This window comes from Globicephala melas, chromosome 19, assembly GCF_963455315.2.
Source record: "Globicephala melas chromosome 19, mGloMel1.2, whole genome shotgun sequence".
NCBI classification, from domain to species: Eukaryota; Metazoa; Chordata; class Mammalia; order Artiodactyla; family Delphinidae; genus Globicephala; species Globicephala melas.
In genome coordinates this window covers 16,780,554-16,807,071 of record NC_083332.1, presented here as the reverse complement: position 1 = coordinate 16,807,071, position 26,518 = coordinate 16,780,554, and the positions used below count along the sequence as shown (strand labels likewise).

General features: G+C 38.0%; 1 protein-coding gene across 6 annotated transcripts in view; it reads left to right on the top strand.

Moving 5' to 3' along the window:
* The window catches only part of LSM14A (LSM14A mRNA processing body assembly factor), a 56,016-nt gene that overhangs the window by 6,232 nt on the left and 23,266 nt on the right, over window positions 1-26,518 (top strand). For all 6 annotated transcript variants that reach the window (XM_030874433.3, XM_060288422.2, XM_030874437.3 and 3 more), the window contains exons 2-3: window positions 19,223-19,386; window positions 22,066-22,195. In XM_030874433.3, the coding sequence (XP_030730293.1) occupies window positions 19,223-19,386; window positions 22,066-22,195 (294 nt within the window). The remainder of the gene's footprint in view (window positions 1-19,222; window positions 19,387-22,065; window positions 22,196-26,518) is intronic.

The window sequence follows — 26,518 nt, the reverse complement described above, 5'->3', positions numbered from 1 at the left end:
CCACATGCCGCAGAGCGGCTGGGCCCGTGAGCCATGGCCACTGAGCCTGCGCTTCCGGAGCCTGTGGGGCCACAGCAGTGAGAGGCCCGCATACCGCAAAAAAAAAAAAAAAAAGTTAACTGTTTTATTGTAGGTGCTTGACAGGGAGTAGCTATCTCAGTGTTATTTCCAACCACTGTCTCCATCTTTGTCTAGGTACCCGAACTCCATCAGTCATTCAGATCTATTGTAGTCTATAGTCTGTTGATCTTACTACCTTTCACTGCCCCACACTCCCCTCATAACTTTACTTCCTGCTTTAATTCCACAAGGAGTTGTTACAGTCAGTACAGAGCATATACTGTCAATCCCCCTTTCCCTCTCCCACTTTCTTGTACAAGTGTCAACACAGACATGCTGGCCAATTTCACTGTACGTTTATGTTCACTAAGCCCAGCGGTCATGGCTACTTCCCATATATATATACTGTATTTCCATAGTCCATTCGTTCCATTTTTCTGCATGACTATTCCATTCCTTGTTTTCCTCAGACTTCCACCACCTCTTCCCCCATCTTCACTTTCAGCCTGTGAACCTTGCTTCCTATTTAATTGAGAAGAGAACAGCAAACAGAAGAGAATTTTTATCAACTCATCCCACATGTACCTAGTTACCTGCATCTGCCCCAAACCTCTCCTTTTCTCTGGTCAATATAGATAAACTGTTCTCTCTAAGGCCACCCTTCCACTTGTGCAAGATTTCATCCCTTCTTGATGATTCAAAGACATCGCTCTAGCAGTTCTCTACTCTCTCTCTCCTATGTATTCAGTTTTTCTTTTTCTACCAGATCCTTCCTGTCTACTCACAGATATGCTGTTATTTCACCCATCTTAAAAACAGCAACAACAAAAAAGCACTACTCTTAATGCAGTTCTTCTTTGTTATCTACTGCCCCATTTCTCCCCTTCCCTTTGCACCAGAACTCCTTGAAGGAGTTGTCTACATTAAGGTTACCAAAGACTTCCATGTTGCTAAATTCAGTGGTTGGTTCCTATTCTCAGTCTACTTGACTGATCAGCAATATATGGCACAATTGATCTCTTCTTGTAACAGTTTTTTCACTTGATGTTATCCTAGTTTTCTCTAATACCTCACTGGTTGCATCTCAGTCTCCTTTGCTGATTCTTCAACTCCTAAACCTCCAAATGTTGGAGCATGCCAGGGCTTAGTTCGTAACTTCACTCTCTCGTTCTCTCTCTCCTCTCTCTTTTTTCTTTTCTGTTGTTTACAAGTTATTTCCTTATTTTATCATCTGCACTCTTCTCTTGATGACTCTTCTCTTCATGACTTCAAATACTATCTATAGATTACTGTTATTTCCAACCTGTACCCCTCCTCTGAACTCCTGACTTGTATATCCATCTGCCTCCTTAACATCTCCACCTGGAAGGATGTCTACTAGGCATCTCCCATTCAGCATGTCCCAAACCTGTTTCTCCATCTAATCGAATGACAACTTATTCTTTTAGTTGGTAAGATCAAAAACCTTTGAGTCATCCTTAATTTCTCTGCCTCTCACAGCTCATACGTGTTTCTGATCCTGTCAGCTCTAATTTCAAAATATATGCAGAATTTTACTTCTTACAACCTCTACCGCTTTACTGTTCCATTATCTCTCACCAGTCTATTCAGAGACATTCAGGGATTCCTGTTTCTTGTTTACAAGTTGACCTCTTAGTTGACTCTCTTTTTCCCCTAGTATTGCAGGGCAGGGGTGGGGGGATGTGTGGGTGGAAAATTTTCTTAGTGAACCTATCTTTTTGTTGATTACTTGATTGGCTGGCTATATTGTTACAAATTCAGAATTTTTTTTCTATGGAGCTTTGAAGTTATTGGAATGTTGTGTTCTCACATGCTGGTGTTGCTGATGCCAGTCTGATTCTCAGTCACTTGTCTCTCTGGAAGCTTTATTCTTGAGTTAAGAAACGTTGCCACACTGGCATGTTTTTTTCCTGAGTGGTTCTCTGTGGATCTTGTAAATCTTGAAAAAACAATCTTTTTTTTTTTAAATTGGGGTATAGTTGTTTTACAATGCTGTGTTAGTTTCTACTGTACAGTGAAGTGGAGTTCCCTGTGCTATACAGCAGGTTCTTATTATCTATTTTATACATATTAGTGTATGTATGTCAATCCCAATCTCCCAATTCATCCCACCCCTCCAACTGCCGCTTTTCCCCCTTGGTGTCCATACATTTGTTCTCTACATCTGTGTCTCTATTTCTGCCTTGCAAACCGGTTCATCTGTACCATAATAAATTTACTGTAACCTAATAAATTTACTCTCTCTGTCTGACTCTCAGATTAGTTTTTCTTCCACCCTGGTGTTTTTTGTTTTGTTTTTTAATTCCTATTGGATACATTTATTTTTAATTAATTAATTTGCTCTTAGAAATATTTTTATATCTCTGTCTGTGGGTTATATGTTTGGAAGATTAAAATAGAAAAACCAACCACAAGGAAGAATGCCCAACAAAGCAAGCTTAGAGAGTCAAGATTAAATTTAGACTGCAGATTGGACATGCTTCTACTTTTTCTTCCTGTTTATAAGTCCTACTAAAACTACATGAGAAGGCCTTTTTTTAAAGACATAAACCCATAAAGGACAAAGTAGATTTGGAAAGGAGACAACAGCCACAAAATTTTGGAGGCTGAAAACAAATGGATGAGTTTAAATGTCTTCTTAGCAGTACTTAGAAAGCTGCAGCCTAAGTAGGCAGTGGGTAAAGCCACGAAGTAAACCTGATTTGCACCCAAACTCCTAAAAGTCTCAGGAATTGGCATCATTATGTGCAATGGAAACAAGGACTATAGTAATTAGGTAAGATAGAGGTAAAAACTGGAAGATTAACTTGAAATTTGTTTCAACAGTGGTCAGATTTCCAAAGCCCCTTTTGCATTTTACACAACTGGATAGCCATTCCTTTCCAACCCTGGTGCTCTCTGGTGAGGGTAAACTAGAGGTTCTGGAGAAACCTTAGCACATATGGGAGCAGAGATACCTACCACACTAAAGACAGCATGGAGCACATGGGGCATAAGGGAAGCTTGTATCTGCCTGGTGCTTATTATATCCATTCAAGAGAATTACTGAGCGCCTACTATGACTATATGTTAAACACTATGCTAGGTGCTAGTAAACAAAAGAGAGCAACAGAGACAAGGTTCTTGAGGACCCAGCAGCTAAGTTAGGGCCTGACAGATAGTCACAATTAGCCACATGAAGAGGATATCTAGGAAGAAGTGTCCAATCCTTGGTCACAGGGAGTTTGCAGTCTGTCAGGGAAGTGAACAGAGACAACTACAACACAAAGTCCAAGACTTATCCTTACCCACAACACCTTGCAACTCACCTGAGGTAGGACCACACTAGTTGTCATTTAGGTCTTCAGATCAGTCAAGTTCCTTCAGATTTGTGGCCTTTTCACAAGGTTCTCTTGACTGGAATGTTCTTCCTTCTTACATGGCTGTTGAAGAAATGGAACAAAGCAACAGATTGATAATGAAATCACAAACGAAAGAGAAGGACTAACCGCTCTGGAAGGCTCAAGTCCCAAGGAAAATGTGTCAGATGACAGATTCAAGCACTCCGTCCCCTTTTATTTTGCTTCTTTCCACTGCTACATTTACCTTTGTTTATTCCGTTTGTCATTTGAATGACATGCGAACAAGTCTGAGTTTTCTTGGTGGATTGTAAGGAGCCACGGAAAGTTTTTGGCCAATAAAGTGATGTGTCAGAGTCCAGGTTTAGGAAGTTTATGCTGACAGCATTGTGCAAAAATTGGGGGTGAGGGACAATATGAGCGAACAATATTGAGTTCGGTTGGAATATTTTAAGAGTTTGGGAAAGAAGAAATACAGACCTAAACTAGTTAAAATAGAGAAGAAAGAGCAGATACATGAGAAATTAGGAGAATGGGTTGGCCTTTAAAGAATTGAACAAGGAACAGGGAGGAATCGAATGGTGGTACCTATAATGGTTCCTATTGACCAAAATTGGGAATGGATCAGGAGGGAATCAGGTTTATACTCCTAGATTCTGCTTCAGTATCACCACCCCTGCAAAGCCTTCCTTGATTACCCTAGTCAGGAAGTGTTCATTGCATCTTCTGTGTTCGTGTTTTACCTTCTATTTTCTTTTTGTGCTTATCAAGCTTTTCTTATCTTTCATTACTAGACCTCAGCATCTTTCCCCCCCTTGTGTCCCTTGTGCATAGCAAATTAACTGTTGATCACATAAAGAATTATTATTTCTGAAAATTCTCCTCGGTCAGAAAATGTGTGGTTGAACTTGACATTTAATAGGAAAAGACAGTATGATAAATTAAGACAGTATTGAGAATATTTTATTCTCTCAGATTAGTAATAATAAGTATAAACAAATTTTCTTTTGCCATCCTGTGCTTTATAGAAATGTTTCAGGATCTACAATTTCAAAGAGGTCCTTATTTATGTGTTTTGCATTATTACTGTTGTTTTGCATCACCATCTAAATTTTCAAATTGCTTTCTGGTTTTACAATTCTCTCTTCATGGCACTCTTTCTAAATTCTTATTCTCACTAGTCGTTATTCCCTTGAGCTCAGTCTGAAATTCTCATGGTTGAGCAAAGATATGTCTGAGTAAATCTGCATGTATTAGTAATCCAACAGGAGGAAGCAAGTGAAGTTGCAAGTAAGACTGAGCAAGGTCTCAAACCTATAATCGTGGAAGATGACATTGGGTTAAAAGAAATGTATGGATCTTACTTCCCCCAAGACTGCAAGGAAGAGGGGAGAAGATGAGTGAAGATAATGAAATGTATTAATGAAAAAGACAAGACCATTTGGAGTCTTTTTAGTCAAACAGGAGTTTACTTTTAGAATTAAGTGATAAGGAGTTGGTTTTAAGAATATGTTTGAAAAGGTGAGAGGAAAGTCATCTGGGCTGTGAACTCTGTTATCTTAGAGTCACCAGTGACTGGCATGTGACAGCGCTGAGGAGATTGAGAATATTGCGGAGAGGTCAGTAGTAATGTCTCTATTAGGGATGACAAGTATATAGTGGGTACAGGAAGAGATTACAGAGGCTGGGGACAGATGTTTTTATTCAGCGCAGTAATATTCCCTAATAGAAGGAAAGTAGTGTGAAGAATGGACCAAAGGAGAAAGTGCAGGTGTGCAGAAGGCGGAGGTTTGTGGTGACAGGCTGTGGTATGATTCAAAGTCCAGGCCTGTGGAATCTTATTTTTTAAAGCTCCCCGCCCAAGTAAAAAAAATCCAGAGCTGCTTACTACTGTCCTGCTGTCAGGGTCTGTGTAGGGTAGTACATTTTGGAGAGATAGCTTGATGAGTGAAGATATTTTAATATTTAAATAATTAAACCTTGTATTAAACCCTTATATAACAGCTATTCCAAATATATAGTATCGCAAATAGTTTCAGCAAAAGTTTATATATGATACTGGATTTGCACCAAGCACTGTACTTAAGGATAAATATTGGATATTGGATTTGCACCAAGAACTGTACTTAGGGATAAATATCAGAAGGAGAAAAAAAAATACCAAGTGCAGCTTTTAAATCCATGTGCTGTTTTTTCTGTTTGCCCATCCTATTGATGTCCAGCTATTTCTTTTTGCTGTAAATAGTCATTTTCCCATTTTATTCTAAGTAGGTTTATTGTGTAACTTAATTCAATTCCTTTGGTATTAAACAGTGCTCAGCAATTTTGGAAATAGCTTACTTAGTAGCTTTTTCCACTGTAGAATTTATTCAAGAAATATTTAAAATCAAAACTACCATGAGGTATCACCTCACACCAGTCAGAACGGCCATCATCAAAAAACTACAAACAATAAATGCTGGAGAGGGTGTGGAGAACAGGGAACCCTCCTGCACTGTTGGTGGGAATGTAAATTGATACAGCCACTATGGAGAACAGTATGGAGGTTCCTTAAACTAATAATAGAACTACCATACAAACCAGCAATCCCAGTACTGGGCATATACCCTGAGAAAACCATAATTCAAAAAGAGTCATGTACAACAATGTTCATTGCAGCTCTATTTACAATAGCCAGGACATGGAACCAACCTAAGTGTCCATCGACAGATGAATGGCTAAAGAAGATGTGGCACATATATACAATGGAATATTACTCAGCCACAAAAAGAAACAAAATTGAGTTATTTGTAGTGAGTTATTTGTAGTGAGGTGGATGGACCTAGAGTCTGTCCTACAGAGTGAAGTAAGTCAGAAAGAGAAAAACAAATACCGTATGCTAACACATATATATGGAATCTAAAAAAAAAAAAAAAAAAGTTATGAAGAACCTAGGGGCAGGATGGGAATAAAGACGGCAGACATAGAGAATGGACTTGAGGACACGGGGCGGGGGGGAAGGGTAAGCTGGGAGGAAGTGAGAGAGTGTCATTGATATATATACACTACCAAATGTAAAATAGATAGCTAGTGGGAAGCAGCTGCATAGCACAGGGAGATCAGCTAGGTGCTTTGTGTCCACCTAGAGGGGTGGGATAGGGAGGGTGGGAGGGAGACGCAGGAGGGAGATTTGGGAATATATGTACACATATAGCCGATTCACTTTGTTATGCAGCAGAAACTAACACACCATTGTAAAGCAATTATACTCCAATAAAGATGTTTAAAAAAAAAAAGAAATATTCAAATGTCAGCAATATGTAGGGCACTGTGTTAGATACTGTGGTAGTTAACAAAGATACAGATCTTTGTCCTGAAGATCTTTCACTTTTAGAAGAGGTAGGTATATCCAATGGTAGAATACTGTGTGATTTTTAGAGGAAGAATGTGTTACTTCCATCTGGGAATATCACTGGTGGAGTTGTGTGATGGCTAGTGTTGTGTCAATTTGGCTGGGCCACAGTGCCCAGATATTTGGTCAAATATTCTGGACCTTTCTGAAGGTGTTTTTTTAACCAGATTAATATTTAAATTACTGGACTTTAAAGTAAAGCATATTTACTCTCCATGATGTGGGACGTGGGTGGGCCTCATCCAGTCAAGTTGAAGGCCCTAATAGAACAAAGACTGACCTCCTCTGAGCAAGAAGGAATTCTGCCAGCAGACCACCTTTGGACTCAAACACAACTCTTTTCCAGGTCTCCAGCCTGCTGGCCTACTCTGCACATTTGGGATTTTCACATGAGCCCAATTTCTTAAAATAAATCTCTCTGTGTCTGTGTGTGTATACGTGCATCCTGTTGGTTCTGTTTCTCTGGAGAACCATGAGGAATACAAGTAGTATCCAAGCTGAAATTTAGGATAGGTCAGATGTGGGGAGGAGTTTTGGTAGAGGATGGAAAACCTGCTCCGTGTATGGAGAATAATGAGCTTGGTTGGAACTTAAGTTTGGGTAAGTGTCTGGGACCAGGTCTTACAACTGATACTTGACAGGAGTTTTAACTTTAAGACTACATCAGGGGAATTCCCTGGTGGTGCAGTAGTTAAGAATCCGCGTGCCAATGCAGGGAACACGGGTTCGAGCCCTGATCTGGAGAGATCGCACATGCCGCGGAGCAACTAAGCCCATGTGCCACAGCTGCTGAGCGTGCGCTCTAGAGCCCGTGAGCCACAACTACTGAAGCCCATGTGCCTAGAGCCCGTGCTCTGCAACAAGAGAAGCCACCACAGTGAGAAGACCATGCACTGCAACAAAGAGTAGCCCCTGCTCACCGCAACTAGAGAAAGCCTGCGCGCAGCAATGAAGACCTAACGCAGCCAAAAATAAATTAATTAATTAATTAAAAAATAATATATATTTTTTAAAACGACACTATAAATGTTATTCTAGATTTCCATTTGAACTTAGCCTTAGTTTCGCAACTAACTTTTGGACATTTCTTGAATGATTCAACCTTTTGTTTATTGCTCTCCCATTTTAGTATTCAACAGACTTATTTTTCTTTTTCATCAGTCAGTATTAGAGCCTAATTTATAATTTTTAGTTTGTGTCCAAAAGTTAAGCCTTGGGACTTCCCTGGTGGTCCAGTGGTTAAGACTGCGCCTTCCATTGCAGGGGGTGCAGGTTCAATCCCTGGTCAGGGAGCTAAGATCCCACATGCCTCAGGGGGGCTGAAAATCCAAAACATAAAGCAGAAGCAATATTGTAACAAATTCAGTAAAGACTTAAAAAAAAAAAAGTTAAGGCTTTTGGAAAATATTAATGTTATTTTGAGGATGGTAACCATACTTGACTATGGACATATTTATCATTTAAACTTAGAAAGCTTTGGTATTTTATAATGGACGTATTGTATTGGGAATTTGGTCACTATAGCTCTTCCCTGTAGTCATGTACTATGACTATGGGTATGGGTGTTAATATACTGTTAACCAGGTTTGACAGTGTGATATTTGAGCTTGCCTTGATTTAGAGATAGAGATATTTTAGATAAATGATTTTGCCAGAACTTTGACCCTATCTCTTTTTTTAAAAAAGAGTATCATGGTATACATTTTTATTAATAAATCTTTGCTATTTGTAGCCAGAGTGGGGAATTGATTATATTCTTTTAAGACTAATAGAAAAAAAAAGTATTTTCCCTACTTCCCCCTGTTTTGAACACTGGCCTAAAATTTGGGCTTTTCTAGTTTGGGGAATAAGAAAAACTAGAATACTTATTAAAGCAAGGTAACAACATGATGAAGTTGAGAATATAGAGGACAACCACGCCTAGTTTTAACATTCTCATCCAACTATTATTATCATTTTGTGTATTCTCTTACCAGCTATATTTGTAGGGATGTGTGTGTGTGGTTTTTTGTTTTTGTTTTTGTTTTGTCTCACCGTGTGGCATGTGGGATCTTAGTTTCCGTACCAGGAAGACCAGGGCTTGAACCCGTGCCCCCTGCAGTGGAAGTACAGAGTCTTAACCACTGGACTGCCAGTGAAGTCCCGGTGTATGTTATTGATGTGAAATTCATATAACATACAATTAACCATTATAAAGTGTATGATTCAGTGGCATTTAGTTTAGTCACAGTGTTGTGTAACCGCTACCTCTCCTTAATTTCAAAACTTTTTCATCACCTTGGGAAAATACCCCTTACCCATTAAGTAATTCCCTCCCCATTTCCCCGCCTTTCCTCAATAACCACTAATCTGCTTTCTGTCTCTCTGGCTTTTCCCATTCTGGATATATTATGTAAAAGGGATTGTATAATAGGTGACTTTTGTGTCTGTCTTCTTTCACTTAGCATAATGCTTTGGAGCTTCTTTCTAGCTGTAACATGTATCAGCATTTTGTTTTTTGGTTTTTTTTTTTTTTTTGCGGTACACGGGCCTCTCACTACCGTGGCCTCTCCCGCTGCGGAGCACAGGCTCCGAACGCGCAGGCTCAGCGGCCATGGCTCACGGGCCCAGCCGCCCCGCGGCATGTGGGATCCTTCTGGACCGGGGCACGAACCCGTGTCCCTGTGTCCCCTGCATCAGCAGGCGTACTCCCAACCACTGCGCCACCAGGGAAGCCCTGTATCAGCATTTTGTTCCTTTTTATGGCTGGATAATACTCGTTTGTGTGTGTGTGTGTGTGTGTGTGTTTGTGTGTGTGTGTGTGTGTGTGTGTGTAAAAAACACAGTTTGTTCATCTGTTGATGGGCATTTGGGTAGTTTCCAACTTTTGACTATTATGAATAATACTACTTGAAACATTCATTTCTGTGTGGACATAGGTTTTTTATATATGAGTGAAATTGCTGAGTCATTTGGTTATTATATGTTTAGTTTTTTGAGGAACCACCAAGCTATTTTCCACAGCAGCTGCACCATTTCACATTTCTACCAGCAGTGTGCAAGGGTTCCTATTTCTCCACATCCTCGTCAATATTTGTTATTTTCTGATTTTATTACTAAAGCCATCCTGGTAGTTGTGAAGTGGTATTTCATGTTGGTTTTGATTTGCATTTCCATAATGACTTATGATATTAAACATCTTTTCATGATCTTGTTGGCTATTTGTATATCTTCTTTTGAGAAGTGTCTCCAAGTTTTTGCTCATTTTTAATTGGATTGTTTGTCTTTAACAATTTGTTGAGTTCTTTATATATTCTACATATTAAACGCTTATATATGACTTACAAACATTTCTCTTATTTCATAGCTTGTCTTTTAATATTCTTAATACTGTTTAAGAAGGGGTTTAATTTTTATGAAGGGTTTAATTTTTATGAAGTCCAATTCATCTGTCTTTTTCTTCTGTCGCTGTTGCTTTTAGTGTCAAATCTAAGAATCCGTTGTCAAATTCAGGGTCATAAAGATTGCTCCTATGTTCTCTTAATATTTTTATAGTTTTGGCTCTTATATTTAGGTCACTGACCCACTAAAAGAAAAATTCTGTGTTTCTCTTCCATTCTAGCTTCCAAATTGTGGGTGGGGGGGGGTTCCCACATCAATCAATTCTCCAACTCCTTGGGCACCAACTGGGTGTCCTACAATTTAACTCAATTCTGACACTGTCTATCTGAAGTTAGCGTCAGATACCACAGGTTAAGGGCTCAGTTCCATAAGACTTCCCCCCACCCACTCCCCACAGCAGTCTCAAGGCCCAGCTTGTGACCTGTATTTTTAACCAACTGGTTATAAATTGGGGGTTGCCACAACCCCTTCCTTGGTTTGATCATTTTCTAGAACAGCACACAGAACTCAGGAAAACAGTTTACTTGTTAGATTACTGGTTTATTATAAAAGGATACAACTCAGGAACAGTCGGATGAAAGAGATGTAGAGGGTAAAATGTGGGAAGTGGTGCCGAGCTTCCGTGCCTTCTGTAGGCACATCACCCTCCCAGCACCTCCACATCTTTACCAACCAGGGAGCTCTCCAAACCCCATAGTTTACAGATTTTTATGGAGGCTTCATCACATAGGCGTGATCAATTATTAACTCAATCTCAAGTCCCTCTCCCTCCTTAGAGGGTAGGAGGTGAGGCTGAAAGTTTCAAGCTCCTTATCATAGCTTCATCTTTCTGATGTCCAGCCCCCTTCCTGAAGCTATCCAGGAGTTCACCAAGAGTCTCCTCATTAGAGCAAAAGATGCTCTGATATCACCCAGGAAATTCCAAGAGATTTAGGAGCTCTATGTCAGAAGCCAAGGTCAAAGACCAAACATTAGAGCAAAAGATGCTCTTAGTACCTTTATCTCTTAGGAAATTACAGAAGTTTTAGGCACTCTGGCCAGGAGCTAGAAATAAAGACATATATATATATATATATGTGTGTATTTCTTATGATATCTTAATATCACACCCACTTAGGGATAATTTTTGTATATGGAGTAAGGTACGATTTCACCCTCATTCTTTCACATTTATCTAGTTGTCCCAGAACTTTTTTATTATTATTATTTTTTTTTGCTGTACACGGGCCTTTCACTGTTGTGGCCTCTCCCGTTGAGGAGCACAGGCTCCGGACGCGCAGGCTCAACAGCCATGGCTCACGGGCCCAGCCACTCCGCGGCATGTGGGATCTTCCCGGACTGGGGCACGAACCCATGTCCTCTGCATCGGCAGGCGGACTCTCAACCACTGCGCCACCAGGGAAGCCCAGAACATTTTTTGAAGAGACTGTTCTATTATCCCTGTTGAACAGTCTTGGACCCTTGTCTAAAATTAATTGGTCATAGATATTTGGGTTCATTTCTGGACTCTGTATTCCATCCCATAAATCTATATGTCTGTCATTATGCCAATACCACACTATTTTGACTACTGTAGCTTTGTAGTAGATCTTGAAATCAGGAAGTATGAGTCCTCCAATGTTTTCAAAATTCTTTTGTCTATTCAGGCTCCCTTGAAGTTCCATATAAATTTGAGAGTTAGCTTTTCCATTTCTGGGGGAAGGGGGAAGGCCATTGTAATTTTGATAGAGACTGCACTGAATCTGTAGATCACTTTGGGGAGCATTGTAATCTTAAGTCTTCCAATCCATGAACCTGGGATGACTTTCCATTTATTTAGGTCTTCAGTTTCTTTCAGCAACATTTTGTAATTGTTAGTGTACAAGTTTTTTACCTCCTTGGTTAAATTTATTCTTAGAAATTCCTTTGGATGCTGTTGTAAGTGGGATTGTTTTCTTAGTTTCCTTTTTGGATTGGTCATTGTTGGTAGGTAGAAACACGACTGATTTTTGTGCTGATGTTGTACCTGTAACTTTGCTGACTTCATTTATTAGCTCTAGTAGTTTTTTAAAAAATAGATTTTATGGACTTTTCTATATTTGGGAATTGTGTCATCTGCAAAAAGAGTTTTACTTCTTTCTTATTTGGATGCCTTTTTTTTCTTTTTCTTGCCTAATTGTGCTGGCTAAGTCTTCTAGTACATTGTTGAATAGCAGTGGTGAAAGTGGACATCCTTGTCTTGTTTCTGTTCTTAGGGGAATGTTTTCTGTCTTTCACCACTGAATGTGATGTAAACTGTGGGTTTTTCATATATGCCCTTTATCATGTAAAGTAAGTTTTCTTCCTTTCCTAGTTTGCTAAGTATTTTTACCATGAAAGGGTGTTAAATTTAACAACCGCTTTTCCTGCATCTATTGCAGTAAACCTGTGGGGTTCCCCCCTACCTTGGTCTATTAATGTGGCATATTACATTGAATTTTTTTGTGTGTTAAACCACCCTTGCATTCTTAGAATAAAATCCCAGTTGGTCATGGTTTATAGTCCTTTTAATGTACTGTTGAATTCAGTCTGCCAGTATTTTGTTGAGGGTTTTTGTGTCTGTATTCATAAGAGATATTGGTCTGTAGTTTTCTTACAGTATCTTTGTCTGTCCTTGGTGTCAGGGTAATGCTGGCCTAATAGAATGTGTTAGGAAGTGTTCCCTTTTCTTCTGTTTCTTTGGAGAGGTTTGAGTAGGATTGATGTTAAAATGTTTAGTAAAATTCACCAGTGAAACTGGACCTGGTTCTTTGGAGGTTTTTGATTACTGGTCCAGTCTCTTGTTGGACCTGTTAAGACCTGTTGAGATTTTCTATTTCTTCTTGAGTCAGTTTTGGTAATTTGTATGTTTCTGGGAATTTTTCTTTTTTGTCTAGTTTATCTATTTTGTTGGCATACGTTGGCATACGTTGTCTGTAGTATTCTCTGAGTCTTTTAATCTCTATAAAGTTGGTAGTAATGTCCTTGCTTTCATCTGATTTTAGTTATTTACATCTGCTCATCTTTTTCTTTAGTCAGTCTAGTCTAGCTAAAGGTTTGTCTATTTTGTTGATCTTTTCAAAGATGATTCTGTTTTTCTGTTCTCTATGTTGTTCATCTCATCCCTAATCCAGTATAATTTCCTTCCTTCCTTCTGCTGGATTTGGGTTTAGTTTGTTCTTTTTCTAGTTTCTTAATAAAGATCATTTGAGATTCTTTTAGTGTAGCATTTATAAATTTCCTGCTTGAGTATGGCATTCTCTACATCCCCTGATTTTGGCAGGTGGTATTTTCTTTTCCAATTGTCTTCAGATTTTTCTTAATTTCCCTAGTGATTTCTTCTTTGACTTATTGGTTCTTTAAGAGTCAGTTTAATTTACACGTACTTGTGAATTTTCCAGTTTCCCTTCTATTATTAATTTCTAGCTTCATTCCACTGTGGTCAGAGAATACTTCATAAAATTCAATCCTTTTCAATTTATTGAGAGTTGGTTTTGGCCTAAAATTTGGTCTGTCCTGAAAAATGTTCCATGTGCAATTTAGAATAAAGTACATTCTGCTGTTGTTGAGGGGGGAAAGGATATGCTAACTCTTCTAAATGCCTTCACCAGCACTACTAGAGAAGCCACTTGTGCCCTGCCCTTGAGGGTTGAAACAATGGCCAGCCTCTGTGCTGGGCCCTCAGTGAATTTTCAGGCAGATCATGTCATACAACCCTAATTTTTTGGAGGACAGGATCCCTGTTGCCCACCTGGCATCAGCAAGCTGCACCAGAAACATGGGCCACTGTCCCCACAGCTGCCCTTGACAGAGATGGGAGATGATGAATGGTAATAGCCAGCCACTCTGCAAAATGCCAGAATTCACCAAAGGTTACTGCCTCTTTCTTCATTAGGTGCTCCCTTGGATGCTACAGGCATTTGACTAGATTCCATAGTTCCACAAAGGTTAATTCAGACTGTTTGCCAGCCCAATAGTTGTTTGGGTGGAGGGACCAATTCCTGGATCTTCCTACTCTACCATTTTCCATGATGTCACTCACATATATGTTTTAATTTCAGATAGTTGTAATCTTTTGAAAATAATAGTTTTATAATCTGCCTCATACATAGCATGTTTAATGTTACTGTATATTTACCTAATATACAATATATTATTGTATATCAAATATATTATTTGATGTAACAAATAATATAGCAGTTTATTTTGAAAAAAAGTGGACAGAGTTGTAGAACTCTAAGTAAGAAATTACATTTGATAAATAATGTTATATTTTGACCTCCTTCTTTAGGTACCTTTTCACCAGCACTTGCCCAGTAATTTCCAAACTGGCCCTCTGCTTCCTTTTTGATTTTATTTTCCAAGCTACAGAAGAAAATATACTGGAGGATAGTGGTTGCCAGGGGCTACGGGTAGGAGGAAATGATACACTGTGGTTCAGTGGGTATAAAGTTTCCGTTAAGCAAGGTGGTAAAGTTGTAGAGCTCTGTTTATAATTAACAATACTGTGATGTACACTTAAAATTTTGTTAAGAGGGTAGATCTCATGTTATGTATTCTTAACCACAATTAAGAAAAATAGGGAATTCCCTGGCAGTCCAGTGGTTAGTTAGGACTTGGCGCTTTCACTGCTGGGGCCCAGGTTCAATCCCTGGTCCGGGACCTAAGATCCTGCAAGCCAAGTGGTGTGGCCAAAAAAAAAAAGAAAAGAAGAAAAAGAAAATGAATGGAAATGATAGCGTTAACAAAAATGCTGGTGAAGTATACCTAACAATGAAGTCATCTACCAGCTTGAAAGAAAAAAATGTAAGGTAGCCTGATGGAAGAAAGTATAAAAAAGTGTTGAATCTGCTGTTGGAGACAATGAAAGAGTGCATCAGGATCAGGGAGAACCATGCAGAACCATGCAATAAGCACTTATAAGACTGATTACATAGCCAAATTGAGCCAAGAGGAAACTTGGGGTGATTGGGCATCATATACTGTTACTCTGTGGCTTTCTGTGTTTAGCTGCTGCCCCCTAAAGTGCAATAAATAAATAAAAATAACAGGTTAAAAAACTTAGGGATGAAACAATGTGATTTTTGACTGTACTGACATAATTCCCTTACTAACCAGTTGCACATGAGCTAATTCATGTATTGAAATGTTTTGTAGCAGAATAGTACTAGTAATTTTCTACCTTTTCTGTGTTTGTCCGGCCTTCTCTCTTTCTATTCTCAATGTCCAGGTTTCAACCTTCACCACCTCTCATTTGTTGTTATCTTCCAGACATGTGTTCCCTTCTGATTGCTCTTCTAATTAACTTATTCTTTATAATGCTACAAGAACTGTCTGTTGAAAACATTAAATCTGATCAAATCGGTTTCCATCATTAGAGCCTGTTTCTCAAACTCATAGTCTCTGTTTTCACACTTTTTCATTTTCCCTCTTTTGCTGTATGGTACCTTTTTTTTTTTAAGGGAACTTTTATTTTTATTTATTTATTTTTGGCTGCATTGATCTTTGTTGCTGCGCTGGCTTTCTCTAGTTGCGGTGAGCGGGGGCTACTCTTCATTGCGGTGCGTGGGCTTCTCATAGCAGTGGATTCTCTTGTGGAGGAGCACGGACTCTAGGCACGCGGGCTGCAGTTGTTGTGGCACGAGGGCTCAGTAGTTGTGGCTTGCGGGCTCTAGAGCTCAGGCTCAGTAGTTGTGGCGCATGGGTTTAGTTGTTCCGCGGCATGTGGGATCTTCCTGGACCAGGGCTCGAACCCGTGTCCCCTGCATTGGCGGCAGATTCTTAACCACTGCACCACCAGGGGAGCCCGGTAACGGTTTTCTTCATACCATATTTTGGAAAGTATGCCTTTAGTTTTCAACTCTATTGTTGGTTACCTTTAGGACTGCAAATAACAAATTTTTAAGCCTACATATGTTAATTTATCAACTTCCCCCCAAATTTTATGAGATGACTCCTACTATAAAAGATGAGTATTAATTTATAAATTTCCTTTTGTGTTTCCTCTGCTTCTTATCATTTTCATCTCCCAATTTTTGTTAGAATACTGTGTGAAATAGGTACCATCCTAATTTTTGCAACACTTTGTAACTTTGTAGTCTTTTTCAGAACTATTAAATTTACATTCTATTCTAGCGCCTTAGTAAATTGTCACATATATTTATGTGCTTAAATGGATTTGTTGTCCATCTCTTATTTTTTGATGGCACTGTTTCTGTGAGTTCTTTATTTTGATGTAGCAAAGGATAAGTCTGTATGGCTTATAGTGCACTAATTTTTTTTTTCCTGGAAGTACAGTGAAACTTGATCAAATTTAGGTCTTTATGTCAGGATGCTTGTTATATCTTTAGTTATATTTTCTCTTATTTGTTCTGTTGTCTTTCTCAGAGACTGTTCTGCTTATTGTTGATATGTTTTATTAGTTCTGCTGTTATATTTGCCTTGTCTATTTTTTCTTTCCTTAACTATGCTACCTTTTCTTTTCAGTATCATTTTGATCATAAGAGTTTTATTTTTCTTGAGAATGTAAAGCAGTTCTTTCTGAAATTTTCTTCTGTTTCCTGTGATAAATATTAATCCTGAATGGATTTTTCATCTTTCTTTTGACTACATGGGTATAGTTTGAATGGTTTTGTTATGCCTTAGAAAGCCTAGTAGAGCGTCTCTTTGGTTTTGTAAATAGATGGAAGACCTTTAACCCCACCCCACCTGCCTGCAGCTTCAGGATGAGCTAATCTGTTACTTTGGAGGTCTGGGACTTTATAAAGCGTTGTATGGTGGCGATAGTGGTGGTGCTAAGTTTAGGAGTGAGATTGGCCTACTTGTAATTTTATTAGTTTTGCTTTTTCTAATTCTTTTTGGCCTTCCTTTTGGTTAAAGGACAAGATGTAGGACCTTGTCACTTGCTCCCGCCCTGATAAAGTATTGTTCGGCCACCAGAGGAAGGGATGCTTCAGCTAGGACGTCCTACATCTTTTCCTTTATCACATCTGTGTCCCCATCCACCAGGTTGGAGGGTGCCTGGGAAAATTTCTCAGCATGCTACATGTGGATTCTGGACTTGGTCTTCTGGTTTGTACTAACTTATTCAGTATCTGAATGATAGTTTTTAATAAAGCTTTATGGTATAGGTTTGAGGTATTTTCCTGGTTTAAGGAGATTTAAACTTTTTAATTTTCTTTAGTTTTTAGGGAGGCATATTCTGCAAACCTACAACCATGCCATCATCTTTCCTGGAAGTCTCATAAGTACTAGAAAGAATTTTTAGGATTTAAAAAAAGGCATTATTTAAACTGAAATCTTTATTTTCTATCTCGCTATGGATCAATTCTGCAGAAAAATGCATACATTCAAAACTTTGCACAATGTTAAGGTGTTTACTTCCTCTAGGACACTCTTTAAATGAATAATATCTGATATTGAAAACTTTCTTATTTGGAGTTTCTATAGGGATATCAACATCAGAAGTCTCCTAAGATAGTGAACCTGAAACTTTAGTATTCATAAGAAACTCTTGAGGAATTGGTTTAAAATGCAGATTTCTATACCCTCTTCCCAGAAGATTTGAGTCAGTGGATTTGAGGATCTTTCTAGCTTACCCTGATGCAGGTGGTCCACAGTTCACCTTTGAGTAATGCTATCTTAAGTGTTAAAATAATCAGATTTAATTATGAGATAGATATTTTAGGTAACTAGGGCATTTCAGGCTATCCCATGGAGCTGAATAGTTTGACAGCTGCTTTCCTTGGCTTCTAGAGGACGTACTATTCACCAAGATGGATATTCTTTCCATTTTCTTCTCTTAAACCCAAAGGTCAATTTCCAAAACTTTGGGATTTTTGTAGATTGGGAAAATCTTCACATCTTCACTCACTACACACACACACACACACACACACACACACACACACACACACACACACACACACACACACACACACACACACACACACACACACACACACACACACACACACACACACACACACACGAAATGTTGCCAGTTTTTTATTTTGCTGAATGAGGGCATTAAAAATAAATAACAATGAAGGACATTTTTAACACCTCCTCTTATCACAACCACCAAAGATATAAGTAAGTAAAAATGTAGGAAGAACACAACCTCATAATACCGATAGTCTTGTTTGTTTTTTTTAAAGATAACTTTTTTTTTTTTTGCTGTGTTGGGTCTTTGTCGCTGCGCGCGGGCTCCCTCTAGTTGCAGTGAGCGGGGGCTACTCTTCGTTGCCGTGCGTGGGCTTCTCATTGCGGTGGCTTCTCTTGTGGAGCACGGGCTCTAGGCACGCGGGCTTCAGTAGTTGTGGCTCACGGGCTGTAGAGCACAGGCTCGGTAGTTGTGGTGCACGGGCTTAGTTGCTGAGCAGCATGTGGGATCTTCCCGGACCAGGGCTCGAACCCGTGTCCCCTGCATTGGCAGGCAGATTCTTTTTTTTTTTAATATATAAATTTATTTATTTTATTTATTTGTTTTTGGCCGCATTAGGTCTTCATTGCTCTGTGCAGACTTTCTAGTTGCGGCGAGCGGGGGCTACTCTTTGTTGCGGTGCGCAGGCTTCTCATTGCAGTGGCTTCTCTTGTGGAGCATGGGTTCTAGACGTGCAGGCTTCAGTAGTTGTGGCACGTGGGCTCAGTAGTTGTGACTCGCAGGCTCTAGAGCGCAGGCTCAGTAGTTATGGCGCACGGACTTAGTTGCTCTGCAGCATGTGGGATCTTCCCGGACCAGGGCTCAAACCCGTGTCCCTTGCATTGGCAGGCGGATTCTTAACCACTGCGCCACCAGGGAAGCCCCGCCGCCCCGCCAATAGTCTTTTAAATTGAACACATTTAGCTCTATGCAAAACCCACTCTGTTTTCCACTTAAGAAAAAAAATTTACTTAGCTACAAATTAATGAATACTTTCTTATGGATGGCATTTAAGAACTGCTCTTTAGTACTTGAAACAGTGCATTGTAAGAGGCACTAGCTGAATACAGTGAGTAGACATGTATCTCATATCCTCTGTTTTCTCACCAGTTCGGTCCTTTGGTACAGAAGACAGACCAACAGATCGTCCAATACCACCTCGAGATGAAGTCTTTGAATACATTATATTCCGTGGGAGTGATATTAAAGACCTCACTGTTTGTGAGCCACCAAAACCACAATGTTCTTTGCCTCAGGACCCAGCTATCGTTCAGGTAACATAGTAAATTTGTCTTGGAGTTCAAGTAAATTTCATGCACATAACTAGCCTTGGATTTTGCCTCTCCTTGTTTTTGTTTTTTAAATTTTCTCGATTAAATGTTCATATAAGCTTATTACCGTTTTCTAGTTACCTGGATACCCAAAATAACTGGATAATGTTCTCACCCAGGTTTTTCTCTTTAGATAATAAGTTGGGACTAAATAGATTAAGAAATAGCTGAGGAATTAATTTTTATCATAAGATACTTTCTGATTTCAACAATGGTTAAAATAGCTAACATTTATTGAGATCTGACTTTATAAGAAGCACTATTCAAAGCACTGCACATATAATAGGACAATCCTCACAACACCCTCTCAGCTTGGTACTATAGTTATTCTCATTTTTATAATCCTCATTTTTATAAGTGAGGAAATTGAAGTAGACCCATAATTTGAACAGACCCAGGAATTCTGGCTCTAGAATCCAGGATCCATGCCACTATACTATTCACATGTGGATCATATTACAAACCAGGGTGGTGATGGCTACTCTTAGGTAAGATGACTAAGTTTAATGAAAAAAATGCTAAATCACATTATATATGATATGTTTGTTACATAGTATACATGCAATGCAAAAATATAAAAGGATTTTAACACGTACAGATACGTTGTTCAATTCCCAAATGAAGTATTAAAGAAGACGATCCTAAGTATTCTCATTAAGAGAAGGTTTTTTTTAATGAGTTAATTTATTTATTTGGTTTTATTCTTGTCTGTGTTGGGTCTTCGTTGCTGTGCGCGGGCTTTCTCTAGTTGCGGCGAGCGGGGGCTACTCTTCGTTACGGTGCACGGGCTTCTCATTGTTGTGGCTTCTCTTGTTGCAGAGCACGGGCTGTAGGTGCACAGGCTTCAGTAGTTGTGGCGCATGAGCTTAGTTGCTCCATGGCATGTGGGATCTTCCCGGACCAGGGATTGAACCCATGTCCCCTGCATTGGCAGGCGGATTCTTAACGACTGTGCCACCAGGGAAGCCCGAGGAATTATAAAATTTGTGTATTTTATTTAAAACAGAAACACATGATGTCTAAAAGATTGTAAATTATGAATTAAAGAAGATGTTCATTATAGTACCTGTTTATATGTTAATTGGAAGCACATAGAAGCTCTGAATTTCTACTATAGCAGCAGAGGAAGCAGGTTAACATGAGTGTTTTTAGTTCCTGGCATAGATGATTAAAAACTTTGTGGCCCCCATGTGGTTTTTCTGCTGAATCCATTTTCTTCTCAAGTTTTTTTCTTGTCAAAAGTCTTTGGTCATTTGCAGTAAAATATGCTTATTGGGTTTTTTTAACTTCCTCTTTTTTATGCTGTGACTGATAAAAATCTTAGGTTTTCACAAAACTGACTATTAAAATATATATTATCTTGCATAGAATGTGCCTTCCAGCTATTAAAAGGAAATACCTAATGAACTCTTCTAAAGAAAATATTAAGTACTATATAAAATTAAAATGGGGAAAAAAAGAGAAAGTACCTTTTAACATTTACTTACTATTTTTCTGAGTATAAGATAAGCCTTTTAAGAAATAAAAAATTTGGTTCTTGCAACATAAACTGGAGAAATTCTCTACTCTTACCTATCCCCTGCTTTTTAAGTCTTACTTTTGACGAATTAAGTCTGAAAGAATCCTGAGAAAGTGCAAACTTCTTAAATGGAGGGAGAGGAGACACATTCTCATAGAAATAGCTGCCTACACCAAAGAGCGATGTTATCAGACTCTCATATCTTTTGATAACTCTCCAGAGAACAACTTATTTCATCAGTCAGTTTTATGGAATGACAATAACCTAGAGAGCACAATTCAAAATGATTTTTAAAAACTTCTTCCAACCACTGTAAATTTTGGCTTTTGATCTTTTGATTCATTCGTTCAGTAGTATTTATTGAATACCTGCCATGTGTCTGATACTAGCAGCAAACATACAGATAGGGTTCTGCCATCAGTGAACTTGTATCCTAGTGGCTGTTAGTACACTTCATATTTATATTATCAAACATTTTATGTTAAGATAAATTAATGTATATATATACATATTAATATATTTATATATATGTATTTTAGGTTTAGTAAGAAGCTTTTTATAAAGTGCTCTTTAACGTAATAATAACTATTTAAAAGTGTAAGTAGTAAGTGGTTTTGTACAGGATAGTTTGTTTCTGCATTTCTTTCCCATAAATTTAATAGTATACCTCAAGTGATTGAAAATAAGAGTAAAATCAAAAGTGAGATGTCTTACTTATGTCACCACCAGACTGAAACTTAGTACTATAACGAAATTTGATTTTTCTCATATTTTTTCTTTAAGCAAAGTTAGTTTACTTATTCGGGTAACTTTTCTTCGGTTCTTTCCTAAATCTGTTGTAAAACTGAACTCAGAGGAGGAGTTCATTGTAGAAAAAAGCATTTATAAATCACATTGCGTACAATTGACACATGTATATAAATTCTGCAATCAGGTTATTCAGCTGTTTTAACATTAAATGCATGTTGCAAGTTGTTATAATTGCTTTTGTGTCTAGTAGTTGTAATTTAATAGTTTTCTTTAAAATGTAAATATCTGAATTTCTTTCCATTATGTACATATTGTTTAGAGCCTGGAAAATTAACCCATGATCTCTTCTTCAGTCTTCACTAGGCTCATCTACTTCTTCATTCCAGTCAGTGGGCTCCTATGGACCTTTCGGCAGGATGCCAACATACAGTCAATTCAGTCCAAGTTCATTAGTCGGGCAGCAGTTTGGGGCTGTTGGTGTTGGTATGTTGTGCTTTTTTCCTTTTTTTTCTTTCTTTTTTGTATATTTCCCTGTCTTTACCACAAAGATATATAAAACCACAAATTTTCAGACATATTGTTTGGTGTTCCTTTTGTAGCCTATTATTTTAAAGACTTTATTTTAATGTCCTTAATGTCTCTTAGAATGCTAACATTAAAAAAAAATCTAGATCTATCCAATTACCAAATTTTATTGAATGTTATTTTAAATTTACATAAGATATATCCATTTAAAATAAGCATTTTTTCCAACATTGTGGGTTTTCAAAAAGGGAAGTAGAGATAATGCCATTATTAGGGAGCAATATCAATATATAACACTATAAGGAGAAAATATAGGAGGGCTAGGCTAGTAACAGTCCTGTTTATGATTGGAGAACAAAGGTTATCATGTACAAAAGCTAGGTATAATCAGATCAGATTTTTTTGTGTTTATTTTTATAGTTGTGCATTTTAGCTCTTAAGTACACCTTTACTGAAATTTCCACAATAAAGAAGAGTTTTAACTCTCAAACTCTAGCCCTTAATCTTTTTTAATTCCATTGAAATAATCACTTATCAGTTTATTTCACTGATCACAAATCCAGTTTCAGGTTTATCTTGAAACTCATTAGTATGTTAACAGGTTTTGTTAAAATTAATTCCTTTCTATGAATATTTTTTATATAGTTGTGACTTTCCAAGTATGTAAATGTTTTACTTATTCACAAAATAAAAAACAATGGGAAAAAAGTAAATCCAAAAATTGAATGAATACAAACAGAAACAACTATATCAGATAACATAACCACACAGAAATAAGAATTCAAGTAAATTTTTACACTCTTAGTAAGATATATTGTAGGAATAAATACAACTATTAAAAAAAACTTGACTTAGGGTTTATTATTGGTAGTGGTATTGGTGGTGTTAATTTTGAAACTATTTTGTATGTATTATAGGATAGGGCAAATGAGTAATATATTGATGTTGTTGAGAAATGGTATTCTTACCTTGGAGAAGGGAGATATAAATATGGAATGGGGAAAGGTAAAGAAGAACGCTATGGTGGTGAATGTGAATTGGAGGTATAGGTGTGAACTCATTTTTTAAAAACTGGTTGTTTCCTGACTCTGTTCATAGAAAGGGCCTGGAAGCAGTGATACCTAGTAGCAAAGAACGTGTATAAACCCAGTTCTTGCTTTCTAAATACCTCTCCCCACTAAAAGGGATCTAGGCCCCTTTTAAAAAGAAGAGGAAAAAGAGGAAACAGTGCTTTTAGAATAACACTAGCTAATAAATAGAAAGAGTGGTGGACATAGAAAATCACCATTTTGTAATCTCTAGTGAAATAATTAACAAGGATTATCAGTGGATGCTAAAATCATTGGGTGAATGGTGTTGGAACAGGATATTTAAATGATCTTAAAAGTATCATCCCCCAGTTTACTTATTAATTCCAAAGGGAGAAAATGTGCCTTTATAATGGAGAGATCTGATGGTCACCATCTTAATTAAGTCGTCAAGTTTGGCATTGCCATAATTAATGATTATATGTCTGCTGATGTGATGATATGGGGGAAGGGGGGTAAACAACTTCACTTCTGTGGTATTCTTGCTGAAAATGCAGACTCTAATCATGAAGAAATTGAGATATATATTCAGAATGCCAGGCTCTTCAAAGGATTCAATGTTGTAAAGAACAGAGGCAGCGGGACTGGTTTTTTTTTAATTGCATTCGATCTTTATTTTATTTTATTTTAATTAATTAATTTATTATTTATTCTTGGCTGTGTTGGGTCTTTGTTGCTGTGCATGGGCTTTCTTTAGTTGCGGCGAGCGGGGGCTACTCTTCCGTTGTGTTGCGCAGGCTTCTCATTGTAGTAGCTTCTCTTGTTAAGGAGCACGGGGTCTAGGCGAGTGGGCTTTAGAGCGCAGGCTCAGTAGTTGTGGCGCACGGGCTTAGTTGCTCCGTGGTATGTGGGATCTTCCCGGACCAGGGCTCGAACCCATATTCCCTGTGTTGGCAGGCGGATTCTTAACCTCTGTGCCACCAGGGAAGTCCTGGGACTGTTTTAGACTTGGGAAGACTGAAGAGACATAGCATCCAAATATAATATGTGATTGGATCGCAAGTTTTAGGAGAAGTTGATAATAAAGAATGTTTTAGGACTACTGAGGAACTTTGAGTAAGGACTAAATGTTGGATGGTGTTATTGTTTATTTTCTTAGATGTGGTAATGGTATTGTGGTTAACCATATAAGAGAATGTCTGTTTTGGGGAGATAATTTTGAAGTATTTAAGGGTGAAGAGGCAAACTGATTGTAGTCTATATAGGAAAAAGAGAATTGTGTATATCACAACATGAAGAAATGGAATAGGCGTGGCAAGATGTTAGTAGTTGGTGAGCTAGATGGAGGAATATATTGATATTCAGTGTACTCCTCTTTCAATTTTGACACAGGTTTGACATTTTTCAAATTTATTTATTTTTGTTGGGGGGTGGGTTGTAACCCAGACATTCATCCCTAATCAAAATTTAAATATTTAATTACTTTCAGATTTATTGTTGGATTGGTGAAATAGGGTAGCTTTGGTCCACGTACCTTCTAATCCTAGTCAAGTGAAGATCAATGTTGCTTATACATGTTAATCAAGATATACTCTACGTTAGTTATAACTGTTAGAATCCTATTCTGAGGATTCAGATAAGGGACAGTTGCAAATTATATTATCCTTTTGAGACTCCTTTCACTAAGTTGAATAGTTAGCTAACATTTGGATTATTGTACTTACCTTCTACATTACTGTGAAGTTTGCATAACTTAATATGTATAAAGCATTTGAACAGTATCTAGCACAAAGTATCTACATAATAAATACTGCTTCTGCTATTCTTCACATCCTGCTCCTCTAATCAAAGTATTTTGTGGTGGTGAAATATATATTCCTTATAAATGCTTTTATCTAATTTTGATATTGGAGGTTGCTGGTTTAGTGTTCTTTGGGTGTCAGAAAGGTAGAAGGTTTTGCTTGTGCTTTCCATGTGGGTAGACTTAATTTTTGCAGTGACAGATTTTTTTCGTTTGTTTCTTTGCGGTATGCGGGCCTCTCACTGTTGTGGCCTCTCCCGTCGCGGAGCACAGGCTCTGGACGCGCAGGCTCAGCGGCCATGGCTCACGGGCCCAGGCACTCCGCGGCATGTGCGATCTTCCCGGACCGGGGCACGAACCCGTGTCCCCTGCATCGGCAGGCGGACGCTCAACCACTGTGCCACCAGGGAAGCCCTGACAGATTATTTTTGATTGTTTGATTTTCATACTGGCAGAACAATTTTTGGAGTGGCTAATTAGAGAACTATATATAGTATTTAGAAGTAGTTAAACGAGGAGGAGGAAAACTGTAGCATTGATTAAGGTGGCAGATGTTTTTTAGAAACGGAATTAACTTAGATATAGTTTGTGTTGGTAAAATTAAGCCAGATTTTAATTTAAGCCTCTTGTTTTCATTTTCTGTGCCTAATATTCTGATGTAAAGAGAAAGTTTAAATAAATCAAGATTACACTATTGCTGTTTGGGAGGAATTTTTTCTATTTTAATTTTCATAGTTTTATTTGCAATTTATATCATGAAGGGTTAATATCCTGAATATCTAAAGAGCTTCTAAAAATAAAGCTCTACAATCCAACAGAAAAATTTGTAAAGATTAGAAGCTGACTTCGCCTTTTTCAGAAAAAAATAAATACAAATGGCGCTTAAACATGGAAAGATGCTTAAATCTTGCTCATGATAAGAGATATACAGCTTAAGTCATCACCAAGACACCATTTCTCACTATCAATTTGACAAAAACCCAAAAGTTTGAATATATTCTGTTTTGGCAAGATTGTGAAGAAAGAGATACTCTCATACTTTGTTTTTTTTAAGTTGATGCACAAATAATTTTTATGTGCAAAGATTAGGTCATTACTGATGTTAATTAGGAAAAATTAATTATCTCACAGTAAACTGAAGCATCAAAATAACCATGACATGCTAAGTCTCATACTACTCTTGTGGGCAAGATGGAGGCATATTGGCTGAACATGGGTTCAGCCAGTGGGTACATTTTAGCTGCTTAAATAGCAGAACCATATTGGACAGTGATTCTCTTAGGTCTCTAGTGTTTTGTACACGTTAATTTTTAATCACTGAGTTAAATGAATACTTAACATGCTTATGAACTTTAAAGTTAGCATAGGGACTTCCCTGGTTGTCCAGTGGTTAAGAATCTGCCTTCCAATGCAGGGGATATGGGTTCGATCCCTGGTCGGGGACCTAAGATC